This window comes from Somniosus microcephalus, chromosome 4 (assembly GCF_052327205.1).
Source record: "Somniosus microcephalus isolate GS21.2 chromosome 4, FLI_Smic_1.0, whole genome shotgun sequence".
Taxonomy (NCBI): Eukaryota; Metazoa; Chordata; class Chondrichthyes; order Squaliformes; family Somniosidae; genus Somniosus; species Somniosus microcephalus.
In genome coordinates this window covers 224,369,699-224,395,461 of record NC_140990.1, presented here as the reverse complement: position 1 = coordinate 224,395,461, position 25,763 = coordinate 224,369,699, and the positions used below count along the sequence as shown (strand labels likewise).

Sequence of the window (25,763 nt, the reverse complement as noted above, 5' to 3'; positions counted from 1 at the left end):
AATGGATTATTTTCTGTACTGTGCTGCTGGCAGGGAGCATTGCCCACCAGTAGCATACACTGGAAATTTGGACACGCACTGCACAGTATTCGAATTTTTAAATATGCACTACTAGCAAGCAAGGCTCCCATTGTCAAAGAAAGTCAGAAAGGTATCCCTATAGTGTAAACGCGACCTAGCCTCAACCTATATAAACAGTGATCCTTTGCAGAGACACCCAAGGATCCCAGAGAAAACATGTCACGCAGATGTATACCTTAGACTCGCTTACGAGCATGTTGTACCACAAAATAGAGGCCCAACCATTGGGAAGCTGGCTAACATTGGATATCACCACCAAAGGCAATGACGTAGTCTGCAGAAGCAAGGAGAGAAAAAAAATCTCATTATGAAATGCATCATTCTCTGAAGAATTAGTTACCCAGTTATACTCTAACAGAAGAGATAGTTATTACAGCACAGAAATAGGCAGCCGTTTGACCTATAAAACCTACACTGGTGCTAGAACTTCAAATCAGAGCCATTTATTCTAATCTTTCTTGCATACTATTTTAGTCTTCATTTTTAAAATGTCATATCCAGTTCCTTTTAAAAATAATGCTTCAGTCTCCTACTCCATAGCAAATTGTGGTAAAACATTCCATGTTCCAGTAACAAATATATTTCTTATAACTTCCCTCTTCATTCTTCTAGTAATTTTCAGCTTACCGCTGGAGTATAAAACTAGTTATAGAAACCCCAGATTTTCCCTTCAATTGAAATCAAAACTTTTCAAAAATTTTGCAAACCATTAGATTCTCCTTAACTTTCTGTTCCAGTGAAACAGCTGAAAAAAATTCTTGAAGAATCTTTCTTAGTAACTGTAACCTCTCATTCCTGATATCTCTTCAGTTTTACCCTTTCATGGCAACCATAATGGTGTGGAGAATACTCCAAACTCAGGTTATCAATTCTTAGCTTTTATATTCAAATGTCCCTATATATAAAACATGGAATCCCATTTGCCTTTTTATGGCCATTTCTACCTGCAATCCCACTTTTAAAGATCAATGTATCTGCACTCCTCGATCTCTTGGTTCCTCAGTTAAGAATATTATCGTTTAGATTATACTTTCACAATGAACTACATCTGCCACCTATTTGTCCACTCCAGTATTCCTTCTACTTCCTCCTGCATTTTTCCCTCAGTTTGCAGGACCTCTTGTGCCTCTATCCAAGTCATTCATATAAAATGGAAAACAAAAGGAGGTCTCAGCAAAGATCTACAGGGCACTCACTCCCTGCATCTTAGCAGGATATTTAGGAAATCATAATAAAACCATGTTGACTCTGCTCGATTGTATGAAAGGGAAATTGTGTTTAATAAATTTATTAGAGTTATTTGAGGATGCAATAAGCAGGGTGGATAAAGAGGAACCAGTAGATGTAGCGTATTTGGATTTCCTAAAGGCATTCGATAAGGTGCCACATAAAAGATGACAGCACAAGAGTTCATGGTGTTGGGGTAATATATTAGCATGGATGGATAGAGGATTGGCTAACTAACAGAAAAGAGAGTTGGGATAAATAGGTCATTTTCAGGTTGGTAAACTGTAACTAGTGGGGTGCTACAGGGATCAGTGCTGGGGCTTCAACTATTTACAATCTAGATTAATGACTTGGATGAAGGGACCGAGTGTGCTGTAGCCAAATTTGCTGACGATACAAAGATAGGTGGGAAAAGCAAGTTGTGAGGAGGACACAATGGCCGGAATTTTGCTGGTGCTCAGCGGGCGGGTTTGGAGGCGAGCCCACTGTCAAAATAGCAAAGATTGACAACAGGTAGGAAACTCGCCGTCAACCCGCCTCCACACGAGTCTCCCAGGTATCAGGTCTGTCAGCGGAGAACTGACCCGACACCAAGCAGTGGGGGAGACAATTGAGCTCATTAAATGACTTGTTAAAAGCCAATTTAATGGTATTTTGAGGATTCCTTCCAATTTTACATGCTCCCCACTGGTTACCCGCTGCTCGGGGAACACGCCAGCTCACCCTGGCACGAGTAGAGTCTGCTCTGATGTATCTGATAAGCTGACAGCTGCAGAAGTGGTGTAAAGGCTGCCATGTTGCAGATGGTCAGTTTCAGAGCGCAGAAACTGTTGGTTACTGCATTTGTAATACATAGAGATTTCTTTAGCTTGCAAGTGTTTAGAGGCAACTGTATGTCCAGTGCCATCTCATTGGAATAACCTCTCACCATTGACAGATCGCTTCTGTCATCTCACCTGCAGCAACATTGGTGCCCTTGGAAAAAATCAGACCTTGGTCCTCTGAATCCTTCCACGATCAGCCCCAACACCAACACTCTCCGCCATCACCTGATGCTGCACAGGACATCAGCCCCCGACAACATTGCTGCCCGGGAGGCCAGCGATGGCATCACCATGGCCAGATTTACTTCACTTGACGCTGTAAACCCTAGCTGCCACATGTGCCAGGTAGTCACTGTTGTGTATGTAATATGTGTGCTACTTTGAACCTATGGACAGGACTGCACTACTTGTTGGGCGTAGTGATACGCAGTACCACTCCTGGCCATAGGGGTATAAATAGTACTGTGGGTACTGATCTCCCCTCAGTTCCCGCCTGTGGGCATGAAGTAAAGACCTATGTATAGTCCCTACCTCCAACCAGTAAAGACCTGTTTGAGTTATACGTTTAAGTCTTTGTGTTAATTGTTCAATACAATACACATACTTAACACTGGCGACGAGTCAGGTTCTTACCCTGCGGCAGTTGAAGAGAGGTTTCAAACATCACCACCCCACTAGAAGCGACAGGCTTTAGGACTCTGAAGCCTCCATCAGCGACTGAGCACTGGAGTGCAGCAAACATCCTGACAGCTTCCAGCGACTGACAGAAGTCTTTCTGCAGTTTCCTTGTTCAACCTAGGTGGTGGGGTAAGCCGTGCAGTGTTGGCTGCAAAGACAGGGCTGGGGAAGTTGGAGAAGATAAGGGCGATCGCAATCCCTGATAAGAGCCGCGGTGAAACGCGCGAGCGGGTAAGCCAGAGCCCGGGAGGGAGCGAGCAAGAGCCGCGCGAGCGGGTGAGCCAGAGGCCGGGAGCCGCTTCAAGTGCGAGGCGCAGCGCGGGCCAGCGATCGGAACCAAAGATAAGGGCCGCACTCGGACTGAAAGGCGCGGCGGCTGCAGAAGCTCAAGGTGCGAGAGCCGCGGTGCACAGCGCGGGCTATCGATCGCGGCGAAGATAAGGGCCGCACTCGGGGGCTGAAGGGAGACGGCGTCGGGGGACGGGTGAAGACCGCCAAGCGCGGGAAAACCGCCATTTTGTGGGCGGAGGACGACAGCAAGAGCGGGAAGCCGCCATCTTTGATAACAAGTAAACAAAATAAAATCTGAGAAATTGCAAATCTACAATGCCTAAACACGGGAATATTAGCACCTTTGATAGTGACCTCGAAGATTGGGCCATATATGTTGAAAGAGTAAAAAATTATTGTAAGGCCAATAAAATTCGTGACCAAGATAAAGCTCTAACATTATTAAATTTAATGGGTGCGAAGACATACGGGCAATTGAAACACCTGTTATCACCAGATGAACCGGCGGATAAGACGTTCGATGAGATTGTTACTGTCCTGAAAGATCATCTAAACCCCACGCTGCTGATGCTAGCGGAACGATTTAAATTTTACGACAGAAGGCAGCTACAGCATGAAAGCAATGCTGAATATTTGCTGGAATTGCGTAAATTAGCGAAATATTGCCAGTTTCGAACGGGACTGACAGATGCACTACGAGACAAATTTGTGTGTGGTTTATTTAAACAGGATACACAAAAGCGACTGCTCGAGGAGAATGAGCTGACGCTTGAGAAGGCGGTCACTATGGCAGCAGCACACGAAGCCGCAGCGAGAGGCACGGCAGTAATGCAGCTACGGTCACCGGAGCTCAGTGCACGCAAATTGGGTGTGAGTTCTGGCAAATGTTATCGTTGTGGAAAGACAACGCATGATCAGAACCAGTGTTGGTTTAAAAACCAAGAATGTAGAACTTGTGGTAGGCTTGGACATATAGCTAGAGTATGCAGGTCAGGGAAGAAGACCAGCAACAAGAAGTCACCGCAAGGGAAATACGCAAAGGTACACAAGGTGGCCGAACAGGAGTCCGATTCAGACGCAAGCAGTATTGAACTGGCTAGCTTAAGGGTACTCAACGTTGGTAAGGGTGCAGACCTCCAGACAATTTGGGTTACTCTTCAGATAGAAGGAGTCCAAGTAAAAATGGAATTGGACACTGGATCGGCATTGTCGGTCGTGAATAAGAAAGATTACAGAAGGTTATTCCAACATATTCCCCTACAGGATACGGAGATTATATTGACAACCTACACGGGGCAGAGAGTGTACCCCATCGGGACAATAAAGGTTGCAGTGGCCAACAAGGGCGAAGGAAGTCAAATAATGGACTTATATGTGCTACCGGAGGGAGGTCCACCACTACTAGGCCGGGAGTGGTTTAGAAACATAAATATAGACTGGCATTCGCTAAAAGCCATAAAGAGTGAGAACTCGGTGCAGATAATCAGCCCAGACTCTAGAACTGATGATGGTAAGACCAACCCATGTGCAAAAGACAAAGTTTCAGCACAGAATTCCACTGAGCAACAACAACATAGTTTAACAGTGAATTCTGAGTCTGTCAAGTCTACTGATATGCACATTTTTGAGGGACACTGGGCTCGAACTCAACTCCATTTCAAACTACAACAGCAATTAGAACAAATGATTCGCCGTTTTGAGCAAGAGATGAATGAAATAAAAAAGTTCTTTGTTACAGAGTGGGAGAATCTGGAAAGGCAACAGAAGCAACTGATGGAGAAAATGGAGCAGGAGCACACCAACCATCTGCGCGAGGAGGCCGAACGAATCAAAGCTGATTCAGGTTCTGAAGGTGCGTGCCATAATCTGGTGTCAGAAGAGTTAACGGTCAGCCAACTCCTTCATATGCTGAGGGACAAGACTCTGAAATGGGAAAAACCTTGAACACGAGCTGCGATCTTCAAAGGAAAAGGGTTCGGAGCTCTCAAAAGTCATTGAGATGGCTGATGTGACGACACAGACTGAAACGACTGCAACAGAGCAGCCATTGGATGCCAAAAGTACGCTGACTCACGTCAATGTAGAACAACAGACCGCTGAAACAGCTGCTCCGGTAGAGGGACTGCATAGTCCGAGCAATCAATCTCCAAAGGAAGTTGAAGTATTAAAATCACAAATGAGGTCACTAGTAAACGACTTGCTGAAAGCCCAGAAAAAGCTGGATGCAGAGGTACACATGAAGAAGTCTCTTCAGGAAAGATGTCTGGATTTGGAACAAGAGCTGGCTAACGTCCAGCTGGGTATGGAGGAAATAGACGACCCTCTCGCTGGCCTAGCTCAGGACGACACCGAATATTACCATGACCTGTCGGACGACTCCGAATATTACGATGTCCTGTCCTGCCCAGCTTGTAACTTCGACCCCCAAAGTGCAGAAATCATGGAGGAGCACCAAAAGTCTACGGAACATCGGAAGAAGGTGGCTCTACTACGGGAAGTAAGAGAGATAGAGAAGGAACAGCAGTCGGATAGCGTCCAGTTGGGTAAGGAAGAAGTAGAAGGGCCTCTCGACCTGTTGAGTGATAGTGAATACTACGAGGATGTGGTATGCCCAAATTGTGATGGAAACTCCCAAAGTGCTGAAATCCGGAGGAAGCACTTAAGGTCTAAAGAACATAGAGAGTTGGTAGCATTACAGCTGTCCGCCGAGAAGATGGGAACGACAAGAGTTGTAAAAAGGCAGAAAAGAAAAAGAAGAGGCCGAAAATAATAATTGTTTAAAATATTGTTACTTCTACTACCTCCGGCCGAACACTACGAAAAGATGCTGTCTGGAACGAATTAAGATCAGAGACTGAATTTACGAACTGTTCCCACAGAGACTGAACCTGTAAACTGTTCCCACTAAGAGTATGTTGCAACTGTTCGTAGAGATTGAATCTGTGATCTGTTTTGACATGAAGTTATCTATGTATCTATGTTATTCTGTTATGTAAACCTGAAGTTATATATGTATATATGTTATTACGTTATGTTAAATGGGGAGATGACTGTAAAGCTAGGAAGGGAGGAATGTTGTGTATGTAATATGTGTGCTACTTTGAACCTATGGACAGGACTGCACTACTTGTTGGGCGTAGTGATACGCAGTACCACTCCTGGCCATAGGGGTACAAATAGTACTGTGGGTACTGATCTCCCCTCAGTTCCCGCCTGTGGGCATGAAGTAAAGACCTACGTATAGTCCCTACCTCCAACCAGTAAAGACCTGTTTGAGTTATACGTTTAAGTCTTTGTGTTAATTGTTCAATACAATACACATACTTAACAGTCACCATTCCACACCAGCACCATAAAGCATCCCTGTAATGTCCAAGCCATTCCATACACACTCATCACTATAGTTGGGGGGGGGGGGGGGGGGGGGGGGTGTATGGAGAGGAGTTATGTCTCAACATTCATTGGAACTCAGTAAGACACTTCTCAAGGTTCGCACAGATCTGTCCAATAAGGGGCAGTGTTGAAAATATAGATTTCACTGTATGACAACATATTATCAGAAACTTCACATGGTCATTGGCTAAACCTCTCAAGTGCCTACCCTTGCGTGTTGTTAGTTGGTATGCTTGCAACAGGATGAGGGTGAGTGAGAGGGGTGGCTAGCGAGATGGGAGAGTGATAATATAGATAGAGAGGGTTGGGTGGAGGTGCAAGGTAAGTTGGTGTGAGTATAGATGTGCAGGAGTAGGGTATGGAAGGCAGAGTGATGGGGATGTGTTGAGTGGCACAGCAGGGTGAGTTTGAGTGTGGCTTTGCAGTAATGTTTCGTGATCTACGGAGATCATTGAAAAGTTGGCGCCACTGCAGCCAGGGACCCCCGACAACATCCCTGCTTTTGCCCTCCTGTGCAATGTGCAACCAGGCTGCGTTGGTGTCCTGGGGAGGTCTCTTCCACCCTTGGAAGGGAAGAGAACCTCCCTGTGTGCTGTGACTCCCTCCATAAGGCAAAGTGAGGTGAGAGTGACTGCCCTTGACATCAAGGCAGCATTTGATCGAGTGTGGCATCAAGGAGCCCTAGCAAAACTGAAGTCAATAGGAATCAAGGGGAAAACTCTCCATTGGTTGGAATCATACCTAGCACAAGGGAAGTTGGCTGTGGTTGTTGCGAGGTCATTCATCTCAAACACATGACATCACTGCAGGAGTTCCTCAGGGCAGTGTCCTAGGCCCAACCATCTTCAGCTGTTTCATCAATGACTTTCCCTCCATCATAAGGTCAGAAGTGGGGATGTTCGCTGATGATTGCACACTGTTCAGCACCATTCGAGACTCGTCAGACACTGACGCAGTCCGTGTCCATATGCAGCAAGACCTGGACAACATTCAGACTTGGGCTGACAAGTGGCAAGTAACATTCGCACCACACAAGTGCCAGGCAATGACCATCTCCCCTTCACATTCAATGGCATTACCATCGCTGAATCCCCCACTATCAACATCCTGGGGGTTACCATTGATCAGAAACTGAACTGGACCAGCCATATAAATACTGTGGCTACAAGAGCAGGCCAGAGGCTGGGAATTCTGCGGCGAGTGTCTCACCTCCTGACTCCCCAAAGCCTTTCCACCATCTACAAGGCACAAGTCAGGAGTGTGATGGAATACTCTCCACTTGCCTGGATGAGTGCAGCTCCAACAACACTCAAGAAGCTCGACACCATTCAGGATAAAGCAGCCCGCTTGATTGGCACTCCATCCACCTTCAACATTCGCTCCCTCCACCACCGGCGCACTGTGGCTGCAGTGTGTACCATCTACAAGATGCACTGCAGCAACTCGCCAAAGCTCCTTCAACAGCACCTTCCAAACCCGCGACCTCTACCGCTTAGAAGGACAAGGGCAGCAGACGCATGGGAACATCACCACCTACAAGTTCCCCTCCAAGCCACACACCATCCTGACTTGGACCTGTATTGCCGTTCCTTCACTGTCGCTGGGCTAAAATCCGGGAACTCCCTTCCTAACAGCATTGTGGGTGTACCTACACCATATGGACTGCAGCAGTTCAAGGCGGCGGCTCACCATCTTCTCAAGGGCAATTAGGGATGGGCACTAAATGCAGGCCTAGCCAGCGACGCCCACATCCCATCAATGAATTTTAAAAAACCATATGGAGGGAGTCATTGGAGAGCCTGGGGGAAGCCATGCACCTGTGCCGTGCCTCAGTGCTTGCAGCAACTCAATGCTGTAGAACACTGACAGCAGAACTGTCATACTCAATGAGGCTGTGGTCCCTTTAAGGAAACCGGCTGATGATGCGTCATCAAATGACGTCATCAGACCCGCTTCCTGTTAATTGGCCGGGAAGCCCACAGGGCCAATCAAGGGAAAATCCCTTTGACAGAGCAGCTGCAGCTGGGAGCGGGACCGGAACCCAGCTCTCCCGCCACCATCCCGACACCGCTGAGAAAATCCAGCCCACAAAGGGAGTGGGCAAAAATTTGGCAGATGGAGTATAATGTGGGAGGTTATCCATTTTGGTAGGAAGAATAGAAAAGCAAAATATTGTTTAAATGGAGAGAGACTACAGAATACTGCAGTATAGAGGGATCTGGGTGTCCTCGTACATGAAACACAAAATGTTAACATGCTGGTACAGCAAGTAATTAGGAAGGCAAATGGAATGTTGGCCTTTATTGCAAGGGGGATGGGTATAAAAGTAGGAAGTCTTGCTACAACTGTACAGGGTGTTGGTGAGATCACACCTAGAGTACTGCGTGCAGTTTTGGTCTCCTTATTTAAGGAGGGATATACTTGTGTTGGAGGCAGTTCAGAGAAGGTTCACTAGGTTGATTCCTGGGATGAAGGGGTTGTCTTATGAGGAAAGGTTGAGCAGGTTCAGCCTATACTCATTGGAGTTTAGAAGAAAAAGGTGTGATCTTATTGAAACATAAGATTCTGAGGGGGCTTGACAGGGTAGATGCTGAGAGGATGTTTCTCCTCGTGGAGGAATCTAGAACTAGGGGTCATAGTTTCAGAATAAGGGGGGGGGGGGTCGCCCATTTAAGATGGAGATGAGGAGGAATTTCTTCGCTCACAGGGTCGTGAATCTTTGGAATTCTCTACTACAGAGAGCTGTGGAGGCTGACTCATTGAATATATTCAAGGCTGAGATAGACAGATTATTGAACATCATGGGAGTCAAGGGTTATGGGGAACAGGCAGAAAAAAGTGGAGTTGAGGCCAAGATCAGATCAGCCATGATCTTACTGAATGTTCTTATCTTGCCAATCTGAAAAACATTTCTGTTGTTATTTCAGATTTCCAGCATCTGCCGTATTTTGCTATTGAAAAACATTAAATCCTACTTTGTTTTCAGTTCCCTAGCTATCACGCTGTTCATCGCTTATGTAGCACATATCAAATAGTGAAAGTCCATATATACAGCATCTACTGCATTCCCTTTAGCTCATGTCTCTCAAATATTCACTAATTTCATCTGCATTATGGACACTTTACCCACAAGCAAGTTAACACTAAATAGCCTATTATTTCCTTTCCCTTTGTTTGGACAGGTTTTGTAACATTTGCCACCCTCCAGTCCTTAAAGGCTGCTAATGACCATCACCTCAATCAGATTATTACATCACTTGTTTACAGACTTTTTAGTCAACTCTTTTCAAGCCAGATTTCTGCCTAGTGTATTAGAACATTAACAAATCAAAGCTAACAATTTTTAATGTACTGTATAAACCAAATTAACAGTTTGCTAAATTTTACCCAGGACTACACCAGCTCAATTACATGTGGAAAACAAATGTTTCCCAACCATTGTTAAAATGTTTAGCCTTTAACCTTAAAAAACAAACTCATGGGATTCAGCTTTAAATTCAGCTGTCTCGAACAGCTTTGGTTCAAGAAGGTCCACCATCACCACCGCCTCAGAGCAACTAGGGATGAGCAATTAATGCCAGACTGGCCAGCGACACCCGCATCCCAACATTTACTTTTTAAAGAACAAGATCATGGGATTTGACTTTAAATTGCTGCAAAACCCCAAATTCAATTTTAGAAGTGATCGCTTTTTTGCCCTGAAAACTTCTTACCTCTAGGTCAATGTTCAGGTTCTGATGACAGAACTGAGTCTCAAAGCTGATGGAGTGAAGTTCCTCAGTCACAATAAGGGGGCCCTGCTTAGGCAGATTTGAAACATTAGTTTAGCTGATGATTTTAAAACATAATACAAGAAGTTTGTCAAAAAGTAATAACGAGATGAGGATTTTGCTTTCAATGCGACGGGGGTCAGGGAGACAAAGGAGATCAGCAAGAACTGGACCGATGGGTAAGCAGGAATTAGTGTAGGACACAATGTGGCCACGGAGTTTTGAAGAAGTTGGAGATTATGCAGAGTGAAGCTTGGGAGGCTGGTGAGGAGATAGTGTGTTGGAAGAGAAGTCGAGCCTGGAGGTACCCACAATATTGCACTTACTTCTGTTGTTCTGCTCCCTGTATTTTTCTGTTCCTTCAGTTGCTGCAATGTAGAAACAGACCATACCGCATTAAAAATAAGTTTTAAAAATAGGCACTGTTCTGTAAATGTTGTTATTGAACGCTCAGCTATGAGAGGACTACAATAGAATAGCACTGTGGTGAATACACTGATCCAGTGTTTGATTTTCAGTACAACTACCTACCAGATGTCTGAATTCAGCAGCTAAGCTTCCATTCGTCGACTCCTCCATGTTCATGACTTTTGTGTTAGTTCCTAGTATATTAAATTTTCTAAATCTGTATGAGGTAAATTTAAAAAAAAGAGTAAAACACATACACATGAAAAAAGACAAAATTACAAAAGGGAAAATCAACATTAGGAATAAATGACAGTACTTACCCCTTTACAGAACATTTTTCAGTGACATCCCTGAAAAAAAATTACACTATTAAATTCTATTTTAAATGCAAAAGCCTTAAAATAACATATTTACTGACAATAGCACAATATTCTTAAAACCCAACCGAAAAATTGGAAAGTGTTCTAGTCTGATATCACTTCATCCTATTGTGAAGCCAATATGTACGTCAGCTATCCTTGCTGAATCATGGACACATACCATGCAACAAATATTCGCTGGTCTTGAAATTAAGTTTACATTTAACTACTACTTTCCCCTAAGATGCCACCTATAATTGGCAGCAAAACACACATGAAAATAATATGACATTACGTACTTGTCGAATGATGCTTTTACACGCAACTGATAATTTAGTTCTGGTAGCCTTACCAAGAGCCTGTAACAAAAAGGAAAAAAAAGTAAGAGGTGCTAAATAACACGTGCCATATAGCAGATTAAAAAGTGAACCAAGCTGATGAGGCTAAATTAAAGCATTTCCTTATGTTAATTGTTAGTAGCAGGTCTGATTCTTGCTGTTTGCCACTTGCACTTTTAAAGTCCCCAGTTTAGTGAAGTGTGACTTAAAGCCATGTCACCAAGAAACAAACAGATTCCAGTGTAAAGTCTGGCCTCCATCACATAATGCACCATGACAGAGAAAGGCAAGGCTCCAAATTCATTTTCAGTTATACAAGGTGATGGACACAATATTTTATTATTAAAGCACAGGCCTTATCACTGCGTTTTGGGCACCAAAACACCAGTTTGTTATTTAAACTTTTTAAATTTTTGTACATGTCACATCAATAGTACATTCAGAGCATCTGCAGTGATCACAGAATGCTGTGGGTAAAAAGGTTCCCCTAAAGCTTCATACTTTTCAGCCACAGTCTACAGCTACTTGTGTCTGGTTAATGCTTTCAGCCCCTCAATACAGACTATGGTGCGCAGCTCATATTTAATAACAAATGTTGGGGCCAATTCAGAGCTATCAAAATACTAACACACATCACAAAGCTTCCCCAAGGGCTCATTCAATCAATCTAGTGAGAAATTGAGCCACACAGATCAGGGCGGTCCCCAGGTTCGATCCCACGGTCAAGGTTGATTTATCTTTAGATATGGATATGCATTTAAAAATTTTTTTTTTTTTTTTTTTTTTTTTAAATATAAAAACAGCCATGGTCTTATACATCATCAATCTGGGAAACCTATTATTTATCTGAATGAAACTTATTTATGATTGAAGGTTAAAAAAAAAAGTCACTCACCTTAACTTAACAGTGAACTGCACACCAGTTTTCAGGACCATTGGTCTCTGTGGATGGGTTGGCATGCAAGGCTGTCTCTCCACCACAAAGGAACTGAAGTAAAGTGGGCAGAATGGAACATGAGTATCACGCAGTTTAATTTAAATGATCAGCATTTCGCAAATAAAGTATTCCTTTAAGAAAATAGCAATACAATCTACCGAGAGAGAGGTTGAAGTGTAACAAAAGTTAATGAGCGGATGATCGGAAAAGGAACAGTGATTATTCACAGGGAGAGAATCTGCACAAATATCAGTGAAGGTGTTGGCACAGTTGAAGCTGCCCCTCAAACTGGATGATGTAACATGTTTATTTCCACTTTAATATTGATGCTCATTTAGTTCAGATACTGGGAGAAAAACAGAGTCTATGGGAGTACATTGTATGCACCACCACAAATGGTGGTCAAACACATTATTTGCATTTTGGTTAAACAGTTCTGCAAAATCTCTACACTGCTGAAAAAGTGGTTATTGCAGACAAGCAGCAATAGATGTGTGTTTTTTTTTGTTTATTCTTATCTATCTAACCAGAGAATCACCTTCAACGGCTTCTCTACCCGCTCCCGCATCATTACCTCTGGTGTCCTCCAAGGATCTATCCTTGGCCCCCTCCTATTTCTCATCCACATGCTGCCCCTTGGCGACATCATCCAAAAACACAGCGTCAGCTTCCACATGTATGCCGACGATGCCCAGCTCTATCTCAGTACCACTTCTCTTGACCCCTCCACGGTGTCTAAATTGTCAGACTGCTTGTCCGACATACAGTTCTGGATGAGCAAAAATGTTCACCAATTAAATATTGGGAAGACCGAAGCCATTGCTTTCGGTCCTCGCCACAAACTCCGTTCCCTAGCCACTGACTCCATCCCTCTCCCTAACATCTGTCTGAGGCTGAACCACACTGTTCGCAACCTTGGTGTCATATTTGACCCTGAAATGAGCTTCCGACCACATAACAAAGACCACCTATTTCCACCTCCGTAACATCGCCCGTCTACGCGCTTGCCTCAGCTCATCCGCTGCTGAAACCCTCATCCGTGCCTTGGTTACCTCTAGACTTGACTATTCCAACGCACTCCTGGCTGGCCTCCCACATTCTATCCTACGGTAAACTTGGTCATCCAAAACTCGGCTGCCTGTGTCCTAACTCGCACTAGGTCCCGTTTACCCATCACTGCTGTTCTCACTGACCTACTATGGCTCCCGGTTAAGCAGTGTCTCGTTTTCAAATCCCTCCATGGCCTCGCCCCTCCCTATTTCTGTAATATCCTCCACCCACCCCCAACATATCTGCGCTCCTCTAATTCTGCCCTCGAGCATCCCCGATTATAAATCACTCAACCATTGGTGGTCGTGCCTTCTGTTGCCTCGGCGCTAAGCGCTGGAATTCCCTGTCTAAACCTCTCCGGCTCACTACCTCTCTTTCCTAGTTTAAGACGCTCCTTAAAACCTACCTCTCACCTGTCCTTATGTGGCTCGGTGTCAAATTTTTGTCTTATAACACTCCTGTGCAGCACCTTGGGATGTTTTACTACGTTAAAGGCGCTATATAAATACAAGTTGCTGTAAGATCACAGTTAAACAGCCTGCCAAAACCCATTGTCTAGGGTGGTAACCCTGAAGAATGATCAATTGTCAAGATGCAAGTATACTGTCAACACTTGTGGAACTGCATCCTAGCAACAGTCAATAGGAGCGAAATTGGTCTTCGCCAGTCACGCGAAATGGGCTCATAGCAAATTAGCAGCCCCTTTTACACCACGCCCGATTTTCCTTTCCGTTTTGCACTGTGTAGACCAACATCAGGAGACCAGAGAAATGGATCTTACAAACTTAAAACTGAGGGAACTTAGATGAAAGTTTTGAAAAAGCCACTTTTCCTCTTGAACTTTCTTTGAAATTGTTACCTTTTAATAAGATTGCAGAACAAGCTGTTGTTCCTTTCCTCCAGGAATTGCTTATTTTGAGTAATAGGGTCCCCGTCGTACGAATATTTCTGTTCAAGTTCTTCCAGTTTCTTTAACTGTTGCCGAACCTGCTGCAAACTTTCAGCCAGCAACGTGAACCTGAAAGCATAACCATCAGAGACCAAGGATCAGCACAACCATCACTGAGACCAAGGATCAGCACAACCATCACTGAGACCAAGGATCAGCACAACCATCACTGAGACCAAGGATCAGCACAACCATCACTGAGACCAAGGATCAGCACAACCATCACTGAGACCAAGGATCAGCACAACCATCACTGAGACCAAGGATCAGCAAGTCACAAACTGCACTAGCAGCCCATTCTCAGTCCCTTTTTAGTTTTTCCAGTAAAGCTATATAATCCTGAAAAATCTCACGTTTTCAATTAAATATCAACACATTTTCCCAACAAACTACAGTGAAACCTGAACAAATGGACACCTGCTAAAAAAAGACACTTGCATACAGTCCCAAATAACGTACATTATAATGGATACAAATTGCCTCTTGAAACCATGGACACTTGCAAATTACAAACTACGGACAGCCTTCAATGCACCAAGTGCGTTTATAACGTAAAACACCAGACACGCAGGTAAGTGCGAGGTGGAAAAATGGCTTTTGCGTAATGGAGATTCCTTTATCCAGCATGCACAGCGGTATATCTCGATGATTCAATGCTTGCACAGCATGGACAGAGGGGCATCTCTGCCGCTATGGATGCTGGGTAAAGAGATCTCCATTACACAAAGGCCGGGAACTGCTGGTTGGTGGGAGGGGACAGTTAGGAATCGGAGGGAGAGACAGAGAGAGAGAGAGAGAGAGAGAGAGAGAGAGAGAGAGAGAGAGAGAGAGAGAGAGAGAGACACACAGAGATTTCCCCCTTTTCCCGTCCTCAGTTTCCCTTCTTCGCCTGCTCTCGGGTGGTCTCCGGTTCTTGGAACTTCTCACACAACAGCTGCTGGCGCAAAACCACAAATAAAGCTTCTCAACTACAGGGGACTTAACCGTTATATGTTAATCCAATAACATTTGTAGCAGTCATGCAATCAGACGTCACGTGATCAGATGTCATGGGGTCAGAACGTCATGTAACCAACGCTCCAGGAATGCCTCCAATCGGAGCTGGCAGCCCTACTCCACCAGTATGTCAGGTACTGAGGAGCTTCTAACAGCCCCCACCTCCCCAGCACTTCAAGCATTAGCAGTTACAGCAAACGGAGGAAGGGGGGGGTCGAGGACAGGGGTCGGCATGACATTAATCCTCCAATTTGGCTGGGGTCTGCCAGGCACTCCGGCCCTGCAGCAGCCACCTTGCCCTGTTCAGGCTGCCAACGCAGCAGCTTCAAGGATCAGGACATCGCGCCCTCAATGGAAAAGCCCCCCCCCCCCGGGATGGCAATGAACTAGGAAACCCAACAAACAGAAAATGAACTGAAATCACATCCTGCTGGCCAGGCTCCAGAATTAGGCACAATCCCAGGCGAGAATGAAAAAAAGGGAATGCTGCAGGAGATACAGCCAATCCGGGAATATCTGTCTCATCCAGTTTACTGTACATACAAGGACAACTTTGAAAATAAGGACACCTGCAAATAAAAGACAGCTGATGCAAGTCCCTTAGGTGTTCCTAATTTACAAGTTTCACTATATATGAAACTGAATTTCAGGTAATAGATTAGTGGTTGCTGATAGACAAATGTATTGTTGCAGGCATGATGCAAGATGGCTCAAGTATGCCATCTTCAAGCACCTGGAAAGGGGGGGGGGGGGCGGGGGAAAGAGAGGGGGGAGGAAGGAGAAAAGGGAGAGGGAAGATAAGGCGAATTTCCAGACAGTTCTTTGGCAAGGAGTTAAGGATTTGTTCGCTGCCCTTTAATTAATATCCCTTTATTGGGGTAGTGTTACCAGTGTTCATACATAACCAAAGCTCCTAAATGGCTATGTGGTTAAATTCACTTCCTGGAATGCCCAGGAAAGTGGTGTTCAAATCAACAGTTTGTGCCGAGTTAGTCAATCTCAGTTAAAGTTGCTACAAATGGTTGAAAAGCCCACCAGTGCTGCAGCTGGTCAAGACAGGTGTTTGGTGGTCCTCCAATGCATGCAATCTGCTGTCTCCGTTTCCATTCTACCAACTCTTCAGTGATCAAAATGCCCTCAATTTGATCGGTTTCATTCAGCAGACAGGCAGTTTTATTGATTACATCCTACAAATAAAAGTACAAGATGTCAGTCAGTGAACTCTGCATTTAAAAAGGTGTACAAAAAAGCCATATAAATGCCTTGTTCTAGCACACACACACACTATTTATCTTTTAAAATATATATATGCCCTTTAAAAGAAAATACATTTTCAGTGAACTGAATATATTAGACAGTTTTAGAAAGCTATCAAGTATTAGTGTCTCTCAGCAAAATAAATAAACAACCTTCTGATTTTAAGGTTCAACTGGAATGTCACAAATTGCAGTTTTGGAGTGATACCCCCAGCCACTTCCCCGTTTGATGCACGAAGCACTTTACCTTCTCTCTCTACATATACAAAAAAACCTTGCATTTATATAGCGCTTTTCACAGCCTCAGGACATCCCAAAGCGCTTTACAACCAATGAAGAACTTTTGGAGTGCAGTCACTGTTGTAATGTAGGAAACGCGGCAGCCAATTTGCACACAGCAAGCTCCCACGAACAGCAATGTGATAATGACCAGATAATCTGTTTTTTTTGTGAGGTTGATTGAGGGATAAATATTGGCCAGGACATCGGGGATAACTCCCCTGCTCTTCTTCGAAATAGTGCCATGGGATCTTTTACGTCCACCGGAGAGAGCAGACAGGGCCTCGGTTTAACGTCTCATCTGAAAGACGGCACCTCTGACAGTGCAGCGCTCCCTCAGTATGTCAGCCTGGATTTTTGTGCTCAAGTCTCTGGAGTGGGACTTGAACCCACAACCTTCTGACTCAGAGGCGAGAGTGCTACCAACTGAGCCAGAAAAACAGAGAGTCAATATAGAACACGCGTCATGTCCATGGGAAAGACAGAACAGAGTGTGCAGCTAATGATGTACATAAACAGTAAGTTGATGTATAAGTATTTTATTTGTTCCACCTGAAATTGTTCTGGCTGATTATGACCAAAATTTTCCAATTATAAACATTCTTTTAAATTTTGAAACAAAAAAGGAAAAACCCTGCATTTATATAGCACCTTTCATGTCCTCAGACCTCAAACTGTTTTGCAGTCAATTAATTACTTTTGAAGTGTAGTCACTGTTGTTTTGTAAGCAAATACTGCAGCAACAATTTGTTCACAGCAAAGTCCCACAAACAGCAATGAGGTAAATGACCAGGTAATCTGTCTAGGTGGTGTTGGTTGGCGGATTTCAGTTTTTTTAAACTCTGAACCGAGGAAAAATAAAAACTTAAGCTTAACAGAATAGCAATTAATAAAACACTGGCAATAACCATAGCACTATAATCAAAACATGGCTTACCTTTCTTTTCGCATCCAACTTCAGCATCATATTGTGGAGATGGAGTTTTTCTTGCTTAATTTCATTTTGAGCCAAACCATTCACTTCATGCTCTATCAAGGTAAAATGAGAATTAAACAAAACATGGAACAAATTACATCTAATTTTAATTTGCAACACATGTATAACAGTAATGCTTAAGACAATTGTGTGGAAAGGAATTGTAACTTGCACAATTTCTTTCACCAGCACCCTTGGTACACACATTAACATAAAATTTACTTCTTACCTCGACTTTGCAAAGTTTTAGATCTGAAATCAAATTCATCCTGAAGATCTTCAAGGGATTTGATTTCCTGTTCAATCTCCTACAATCATAAAAACAAAAAAAAATAAACTCACATTTGTACAGTGCATTTCATGTCCTCAGGATGTCTCAAAATGCTTCACAGTCAATGATTTACTCTTTGAAGTACAGTCACTGTTATGTAGGAAAACCAGGTAACTAATTCGCACACAGTAAGTTCCCACAAACAGGATAAATGACCAGCTAATTTGTTTTGATGCTGCTGTTTGGGGATGATGTTGGGCAAGAGAATTCCCTGCTCTTGTACAAAATGGGATCTTTTACATCAGTTGAACAGGCATAGAGTCAGCAGAGAGTGCTGTGAGTTTGGGTAAGTGTGAGTTCTTTAATTGCTATTTCTCTTTAAATCATTCTTGATAAGATTACTTAAGCAGTTTAAGTAAAGGGGAAAAGTTAAATATTTGGGATTCTGTTGGTTTAAGAAGAGTAAAACAAGGTTACACTGCAGTAGGAGTAAATTAGCACAGCAGGCAGTGGAAACCAGTTTTCTAACCAATCAGCAGGGGTGACTCATTTGGCTGTAAACATAGAAACATAGAAGATAGGAGCAGGAGTAGGCCATTCGGCCCGTCGAGCCTGCTCCGCCATTCAATGTGATCATGGCTGATCATCCAAATTCAGTACCCTGTCCCTGCCTTCTCCCCATATCCCTTGATCCCTTTAGCCTCAAGAAATATATCCAACTCTTTCTTGAATATATTTAATGAACTAGCCTCCACCGCCCTCTGTGGCAGAGAATTCCACAGGTTCACCACTCTCTGGGTGAAGAAATTCCTCCTCATTTCAGTCCTAAATGGCTTACCCCTTATCCTTAGACTATGACCCCTGGTTCTGGACTCCCCGGCCATCAGAAACATCCTTCCTGCATCTAGTCTGTCCAGACCTGACAGAATTTTATAGGTTTCGATGAGATCCTCTCTCAATCTTCTAAACTCCAGTGAGTATAAGCCCAATCGACACAATCTCTCCTCATACGTCATTCCTGCCATCCCAGGTATCAGCCTGGTGAATCTTCGCTGCACTCCCTCCATGGCAAGAACGTCCTTCCTCAGGTAAGGTGACCAAAACTGCACACAATACTCAAGGTGCGGTCTCACCAAGGCCCTGTACAACTGTAGCAAGACATCCTTGTTCCTGTACTCGAACCCTCTTGCTACGAAGGCCAACATACCATTTGCCTTCTTAACCGCTTGCTGCACCTGCATGCTTACCTTCAGCGACTGGTGCACAAGGATACCCAGGTCTCTTTGCACTTCCCCTTCTCCCAATCTATAGCCATTCAAATAATAATCTGCCTTCCTGTTTTTGCCACCAAAGTGGATAACCTCACATTTATCCACATTATAGTGCATTTGCCATGTTTCTGCCCAATCACCCAACCTGTCCAAATCGTACTGGAGTTTCCCGACATCCTCCTCGCAGCTTACCCTCCCGCCCAGCTTTGTGTCATCTGCAAATTTGGAGATATTACATCCAATTCCCTCGTCCAGATCATTAATATATATTGTGAACAGCTGGGGTCCTAGGACCGATCCTTGCGGTACCCCACTAGTCACTGCCTGCCACTCGGAAAACGACCCGTTTATTCCAACTCTTTGCTTTCTGTCCGCCAACCAGTTCTCTATCCAAGTCAGTACCTTGCCCCCAATCCCATGTGCCTTAATTTTGCACGCTAATCTCTTGTGTGGGACCTTATCGAAAGCCTTCTGAAAGTCCAAATACACCACATCCACTGGTTCTCCCTTATCTATTTTACCAGTTACATCCTCAAAAAATTCCAGTAGATTAGTCAAGCATGATTTACCTTTTGTAAATCCATGTTGACTTTGTCCGATCCTGTCACTGCTTTCCAAGTGCTCTGCTATTACATCTTTTATAATAGACTCTAGCATTTTCCCCACTACCAATGTCAGGCTTACCGGTCTATAATTCCCCGCTTTTTCTCTACCACCTTTTTTGAATAGTGGGGTAACATTAGCTACCCTCCAATCCATGGGTACCGTTCCAGAGTCTATCGAGTTCTGGAAGATGACCAGTAATGCATCTACTATCTCTAGGGCCACTTCCTTAAGTACCCTGGGATGCAGACCATCAGGCCCTGGGGATTTATCGGCCTTCAGTCCCATCAATTTTCCTAACAATACTGATTTCTTTCAGTTCCTCTCTTTCATCAGACCCTATATTCCCCGGCATCTCTGGGAGGTTATTTGTGTCCTCCTTTGTGAAGACAGAACCAAAGTATGTATTTAGTTGGTCTGCCATTTCCTTGTTTCCCATTATAAATTCCCCTGATTCTGACTGTAAGGGACCTACGCTTGACTTCACTAATCTTTTTCTCTTCACATATCTATAAAAGCTTTTACAGTCAGTTTTTATGTTCCCTGCTAGCTTACTCTCATTCTATTTTCCCTTTCTTAATTAATCCCTTTGTCCTCCTTTGTTGACTCCTAAACTGCTCCCAATCCTCAGGATTATTGCTTTTTCTAGCCAATTTATATGTCCTCTCCTTGGATCTTATGCTATCCCTAATTTCCCTTGTTAGCCACGGTTGAGTCACTTTTTTGTTTTATTTTTATGCCAAACTGGGATGAACAAATTCTGTAGCTCATCCATTCGGTCTTTGAATGTTTGCCATTGCCTATCCACCGTCAACCCTTTGAGCGCCATTCCCCACTCAATCCTACCCAACTCGCTCCTCAGACCATCGTAGTTTCCTTTATTTAAATTGAGGACCCTTGTCTCTGAGTCAACTACTTCATTCTCCATCTTAATGAAGAATTCGATATTATGATAAACAAACAAACAGTATAAAAAGACCAGGCTAGTGCGAGCAAGCACTGAGTGCAAGTCAGCAGAGAGTGCTGAGAGTTTGGGTAAGTGTGTGAGTTAGGGTAAGTGGGGTGTTAGGTGCTCTTTTCAAACTTAAACTCTGGGTTGTAGTTAATAAGGCCTTTCTGGTGCAGAGTGACTGTTGGTAAACCATTTAACTGGTGTAACGAGAGTGATTGATTTAATTTAAATCCAATTAATTAAAGGGGATACTAGCATCTATAATCGGGCAGAGGGTGTCCATAACTAACAATAAAAAATTTAATTAATTACATAGAATGGAGCAGGTGATGTGTTACTCTTGCGAGATGTGGGAGCCGGTGAACCCCATTGAGGCTCACGGTGATTACGTCTGTGACAAGTGTCTGCTGCTACAGGAACTCCAGCTCCGTGTTGATGAGCTGGAGTCTGAGCTTCAGACACTGCGACACATCAGGGAGGGGGAGAAGTACCTGGACTCTGTGCATCAGGAGGTGGTCACACCTATGAAGTTAATTAATTCAGATGTAGCCCATGGTCAGGGACAGGACGGTGTGACTACGAGTGAGGCAGGTACGGGGATCCAGGAGGTAGAGCTGGAGGAGCCGCAGCCCTTGCTCTTGTCCAGCAGGTTCGAGGTTCTTACTCCCGGTGGGGACGGGAGCAGGGACTGCAGGGAGGATGAGCAACCTGGCCACAGCACCGTGGAACGGGGGGGCCATTCAAGAGGGGGGAGTAACTAGAAATGTTGTAGTGGTAGGGGATAGTATTATTAGGGGGATAGATAGAGTTCTCTGCAGCCGAGAACGAGAGTCCCGAAGGCTGTGTTGCCTACCAGGGTTAAGGACATCTCCTCTGGGCTGGAAAGAAACTTGCAGTGGGAGGGGGTGGATCCAGTTGTCGTGGTCCATGTTGGTACAAACGACGTAGATAGGACTAGGAAGCCTGTTAAAGGAGTATGAGCAGCTAGGGGTCAAATTAAAAAACAGAACCTCAAGGGTAATATTACCTGAGTCACGAGCGAAATTGGCTAGGAGAAATAAAATTAGAGTGTTAAATGCGTGGCTCAAAGACTGGTGTGGGAGAAATGGGTTTTGCTTCCTGGGACACTGGCACCAGTACTGGGGCAGGAGGGAGCTGTTCCGTTGGGACAGGCTTCACTTGGCCAGTGCTGGGACTAGAGTCCTGGCAGATCATATAACTAGGGCTGTAGAGAGGGCTTTAAACTAACTAGTGGGGGGGAGGTTCCTAGAGAGCAAATAATAAAAATGACAACAGAGAAGGTCATAGACTTAGGTAGCAGTGGGGAAATTAAAAACCAGAGCGTGTCAGGAAGGGGCAGAAGGTATGGAGTAAAAGGTAAAGTAATAAAAAGGGCAAAAGCAGGAACAATCAAATTGGGCAGGGCTGCCTTGAGGATGAGCTCATTGAGTGTATTAGGGATGGGTTTCTTGAGCAGTATGTAACTGAACCGACCAGGGGGTAAGCAACCTTAGATCTGGTCCTGTGTAACGAGACAGGATTAATTAAAAATGTGCTAGTAAAGGATCCCCTTGGAATGAGTGACCATAACATGGTTGAATTCCATATTCAATTAGAGGGTGAGAAGGTTGGATCTCAAACAAGCGTGCTAAGCTTGAATAAAGGAGGCTATGAAGGTATGAGAGCGGAATTGAGTAGAGTGGATTGGGAAAATAGATTAAAGGGTAAGACGATACATGATCAGTGGTGTACATTTAAGGAGTTATTTTACAACTTCCAAAAAAAAAATATTCCACTGAGAAGAAAAGGGTGTAAAAGAAAAGACAGCCATCCGTGGCTAAGTAAAGAAATTAAGGATAGTATTCGACTAAAAACAAGGGCATATAAGGTAGCCAAATCTAGTGGAGGATAGAGGATTGGGAAAACTTTAAAAGGCAGCAAAAAATAACAAAAAGATTAAGAAAGGGAAGATAGATTATGAAAGTAAATTAGCAAAAAATATAAAAACAGATAGTAAGAGTTTTTAGTTATATAAAAAGAAAAAGGGTGGCTAAAGTAAATGTTGGCCCCTTAGAGGATGAGACCGGGGAATTAATGGTGGGAAATATGGAGATGGCAAAAACACTGAATGAATATTTTGTATCAGTCTTTACAGTAGAAGACACGAAGAATATCCCAACACTGGACAAACAGGGGGCTATGGGGGGGGGGAGGAGCTAAACACGATCAAAATCACTAAGGAAGTGGTACTCGGTAAAATAATGGGACTCAAGGTGGATAAATCACCTGGACCTGATGGCTTACATCCTAGGGTCTTGAGGGAAGTGGCGGTAGGGATTGTGGATGCATTGGTAATAATTTTCCAAAACTCCCTGGACTCAACAAAGGTCCCGGCAGACTGGAAAACTGCTAATGTAACACCCTTATTTAAAAAGGGCAGTAGGCAGAAGGCTGGAAACTATAGACCGGTTAGCCTAACATCTGTGGTAGGTAAAATTTTGGAGTCCATTATTAAGGAGACAGTAACAAGACATTTGGATAATTATCATTTAATAGGACAAAGTCAGCATGGTTTTATGAAGGGGATGTCATGTTTGACAAATTTGCTGGAGTTCTTTGAGGAAGTAACATATAGGGTGGATAAAGGGGAACCAGTGGACGTAGTGTATTTAGACTTCCAAAAGGCATTTGACAAGGTGCCACACAAAAGATTATCGCTTAAGATAAAAAATCACAGGATTGGGGGTAATATTCTGGCATGGATAAGAGGATTGGCTATCTAACCGAAGGCAGAGAGTTGGGATAAATGGTTCATTCTCAGAATGGCAATCAGTAACTAGTGGTGTTCCGCAGGGGTCGGTGCTGGGTCCCCAACTCTTTACAATCTATATTAACGATTTGGAGGAGGGGACCGAGTGTAACATATCAAAGTTTGCAGATGATACTAAGATGGGAGGGAAAGTAGTGAGTGAGGAGGACATAAAAAACCTGCAAGGGGACATAGACAGGCTAAGTAAGTGGGCAGAGATTTGGCAGATGGAATACAATACTGGAAAGTGTGAGGTTATGCACTTTGGCAGGAGAAATCGTAGAGCAAGCTATTATCTTAATGGCAAGAAACTGGAAAGTACTGAAGTACAAAGGGATCTGGGGGTCCTGGTGCACGAAACTCAAAGGTTAGTATGCAGGTGCAGCAAGTGATTAAGAAGGCCAATGGAATGTTGGCTTTCATTGCTAGGGGGATAGAATATAAAAATAGGGAGGCATTGCTTCAGTTGTACAAGGTATTGGTGAGACTGCATACAGTTTTGGTGTCCATACTTAAGACATACTTGCTCTCGAGTCAGTACAAAGAAGGTTCACTCGGTTAATCCCGGGGATGAGGGGATGGACATGTGAGGAGAGGTTGAGTAGATTGGGACTCTACTCATTGGAGTTCAGAAGAATGAGAGGCGATCTTATTGAAACATATAAGATTGTGAAGGGGCTTGATCGGGTGGATGCGGTGAGGATGTTCCCGATGATGGGTGAAACTAGAACTAGGGGGCATAGTCTTAGAATAAGGGGCTGCTCTTTCAAAACTGAGATGAGGAGGAACTACTTCACTCAGAGGGTGGTAGGTCCATGGAATATGCTGCCCCAAAAAACTGTAGAAGCTACATCATTACATAAATTTAAAACAGAAATAGACAGTTTCCTAGAAGTAAAGGGAATTAAGGGTTACGGGGAAAGGGCAGGAATTTGGACATGAGTCTAGGTTCGGATCGGTCATGGCCCTGTGGGTAGTGGAGCAGGCCCAGGGGCCATGTAGCCTGATCCTGCTCCTATTTCGTGTGTCTAATTCTGTTAGATTCAGGAGATGGTTCTGTGATAGTAGATTGGCGGTTAGGATCAGATCAGCCATGATCTTATTAAATGGCGGAGCAGGCTCGAGGGGCCGATTGGCCTACTCCTGCTCCTATTTCTTATCTTCTTATGTTCTTATATAGGCATCAGTTTAATAACTCATCCAAAAGGTGCATCTCCGATAATGCAGTACTCCCTCAAAGCGTCAGCCTAGACTATGTGCTCAAGTCATGGAGTGGAGCTTGAAGCAGTGACCATCTGACTTACAGGCAACAGGGTTACCAACTGAGCCTACCTGACATTTTAGTATGGGTAACCAAAGTGATTTCAAAATTCAATGTTAAAAACCAAGTGCTTTATATTGTATATATGTACTATTTACCAAATTCTGTTGCAGGTCATAATTTCCATTGAATTGTAAATAAATATAGGTTACTCTTTAATAAATGCCTTTGGATGATAAAAATTTGGCAAATTAGGCTTTCAATTTCCATGCAAAAGAGAAATGAAACATGGTGCACACAATGCACCTTCCAAATTTCACAACTAGGAAGTGAACTGAAGAGATCCAGGAAGTTCCTATTACAGAAACAGTTCCGAGGGGAGAAAAATTCAGTTGCTTTGCGCCTCCCGTTAAGGCGCTAATGGGGCACAAAGTAACTGCCGCCTGGGCGTGGCGATGTTTGCGCCGCTCGCGAAATTGACCAAACATTTTGCAGCGGCACTAAACACTTCCACCACGATCTCCTGCGCCTGCAGATCGTGACATCAGTCAAGCGTGCAACGCCCCGGACCGGATATTGAGTGGCGCCCCCTGCCTTTCCGCCTACTGCTAGCAATGACAGGTTGAGGGGAACGTTTTGCAGTCGGGAAGGGACTGGGGGAGCGCGATTTAAAGGCGACCGCTTCCTGACTTTATTTGTCAACGACATTTTTGCACCACACATTCTGAAAGAGAGAGAGAGAAACTTCTGGAGAGATTTAATGCTGTGTGAAGGAGTTTTGGGT

The 25,763-nt window shown here is 44.0% G+C and overlaps 1 protein-coding gene across 2 annotated transcripts in view; it reads right to left on the bottom strand.

Moving 5' to 3' along the window:
- LOC147120230 (signal transducer and activator of transcription 1-alpha/beta-like) overlaps window positions 1-25,763 on the bottom strand; it is a 133,971-nt gene that overhangs the window by 75,819 nt on the left and 32,389 nt on the right. For both annotated transcript variants that reach the window (XM_085985853.1, XM_085985851.1), the window contains exons 6-16: window positions 18,042-18,120; window positions 17,774-17,865; window positions 16,337-16,488; window positions 14,216-14,374; window positions 12,265-12,357; window positions 11,331-11,390; window positions 10,993-11,022; window positions 10,796-10,889; window positions 10,591-10,632; window positions 10,208-10,291; window positions 257-355 (exon numbers count right to left, since the gene is read on the bottom strand). In XM_085985853.1, the coding sequence (XP_085841979.1) occupies window positions 257-355; window positions 10,208-10,291; window positions 10,591-10,632; window positions 10,796-10,889; window positions 10,993-11,022; window positions 11,331-11,390; window positions 12,265-12,357; window positions 14,216-14,374; window positions 16,337-16,488; window positions 17,774-17,865; window positions 18,042-18,120 (984 nt within the window). The remainder of the gene's footprint in view (window positions 1-256; window positions 356-10,207; window positions 10,292-10,590; window positions 10,633-10,795; window positions 10,890-10,992; window positions 11,023-11,330; window positions 11,391-12,264; window positions 12,358-14,215; window positions 14,375-16,336; window positions 16,489-17,773; window positions 17,866-18,041; window positions 18,121-25,763) is intronic.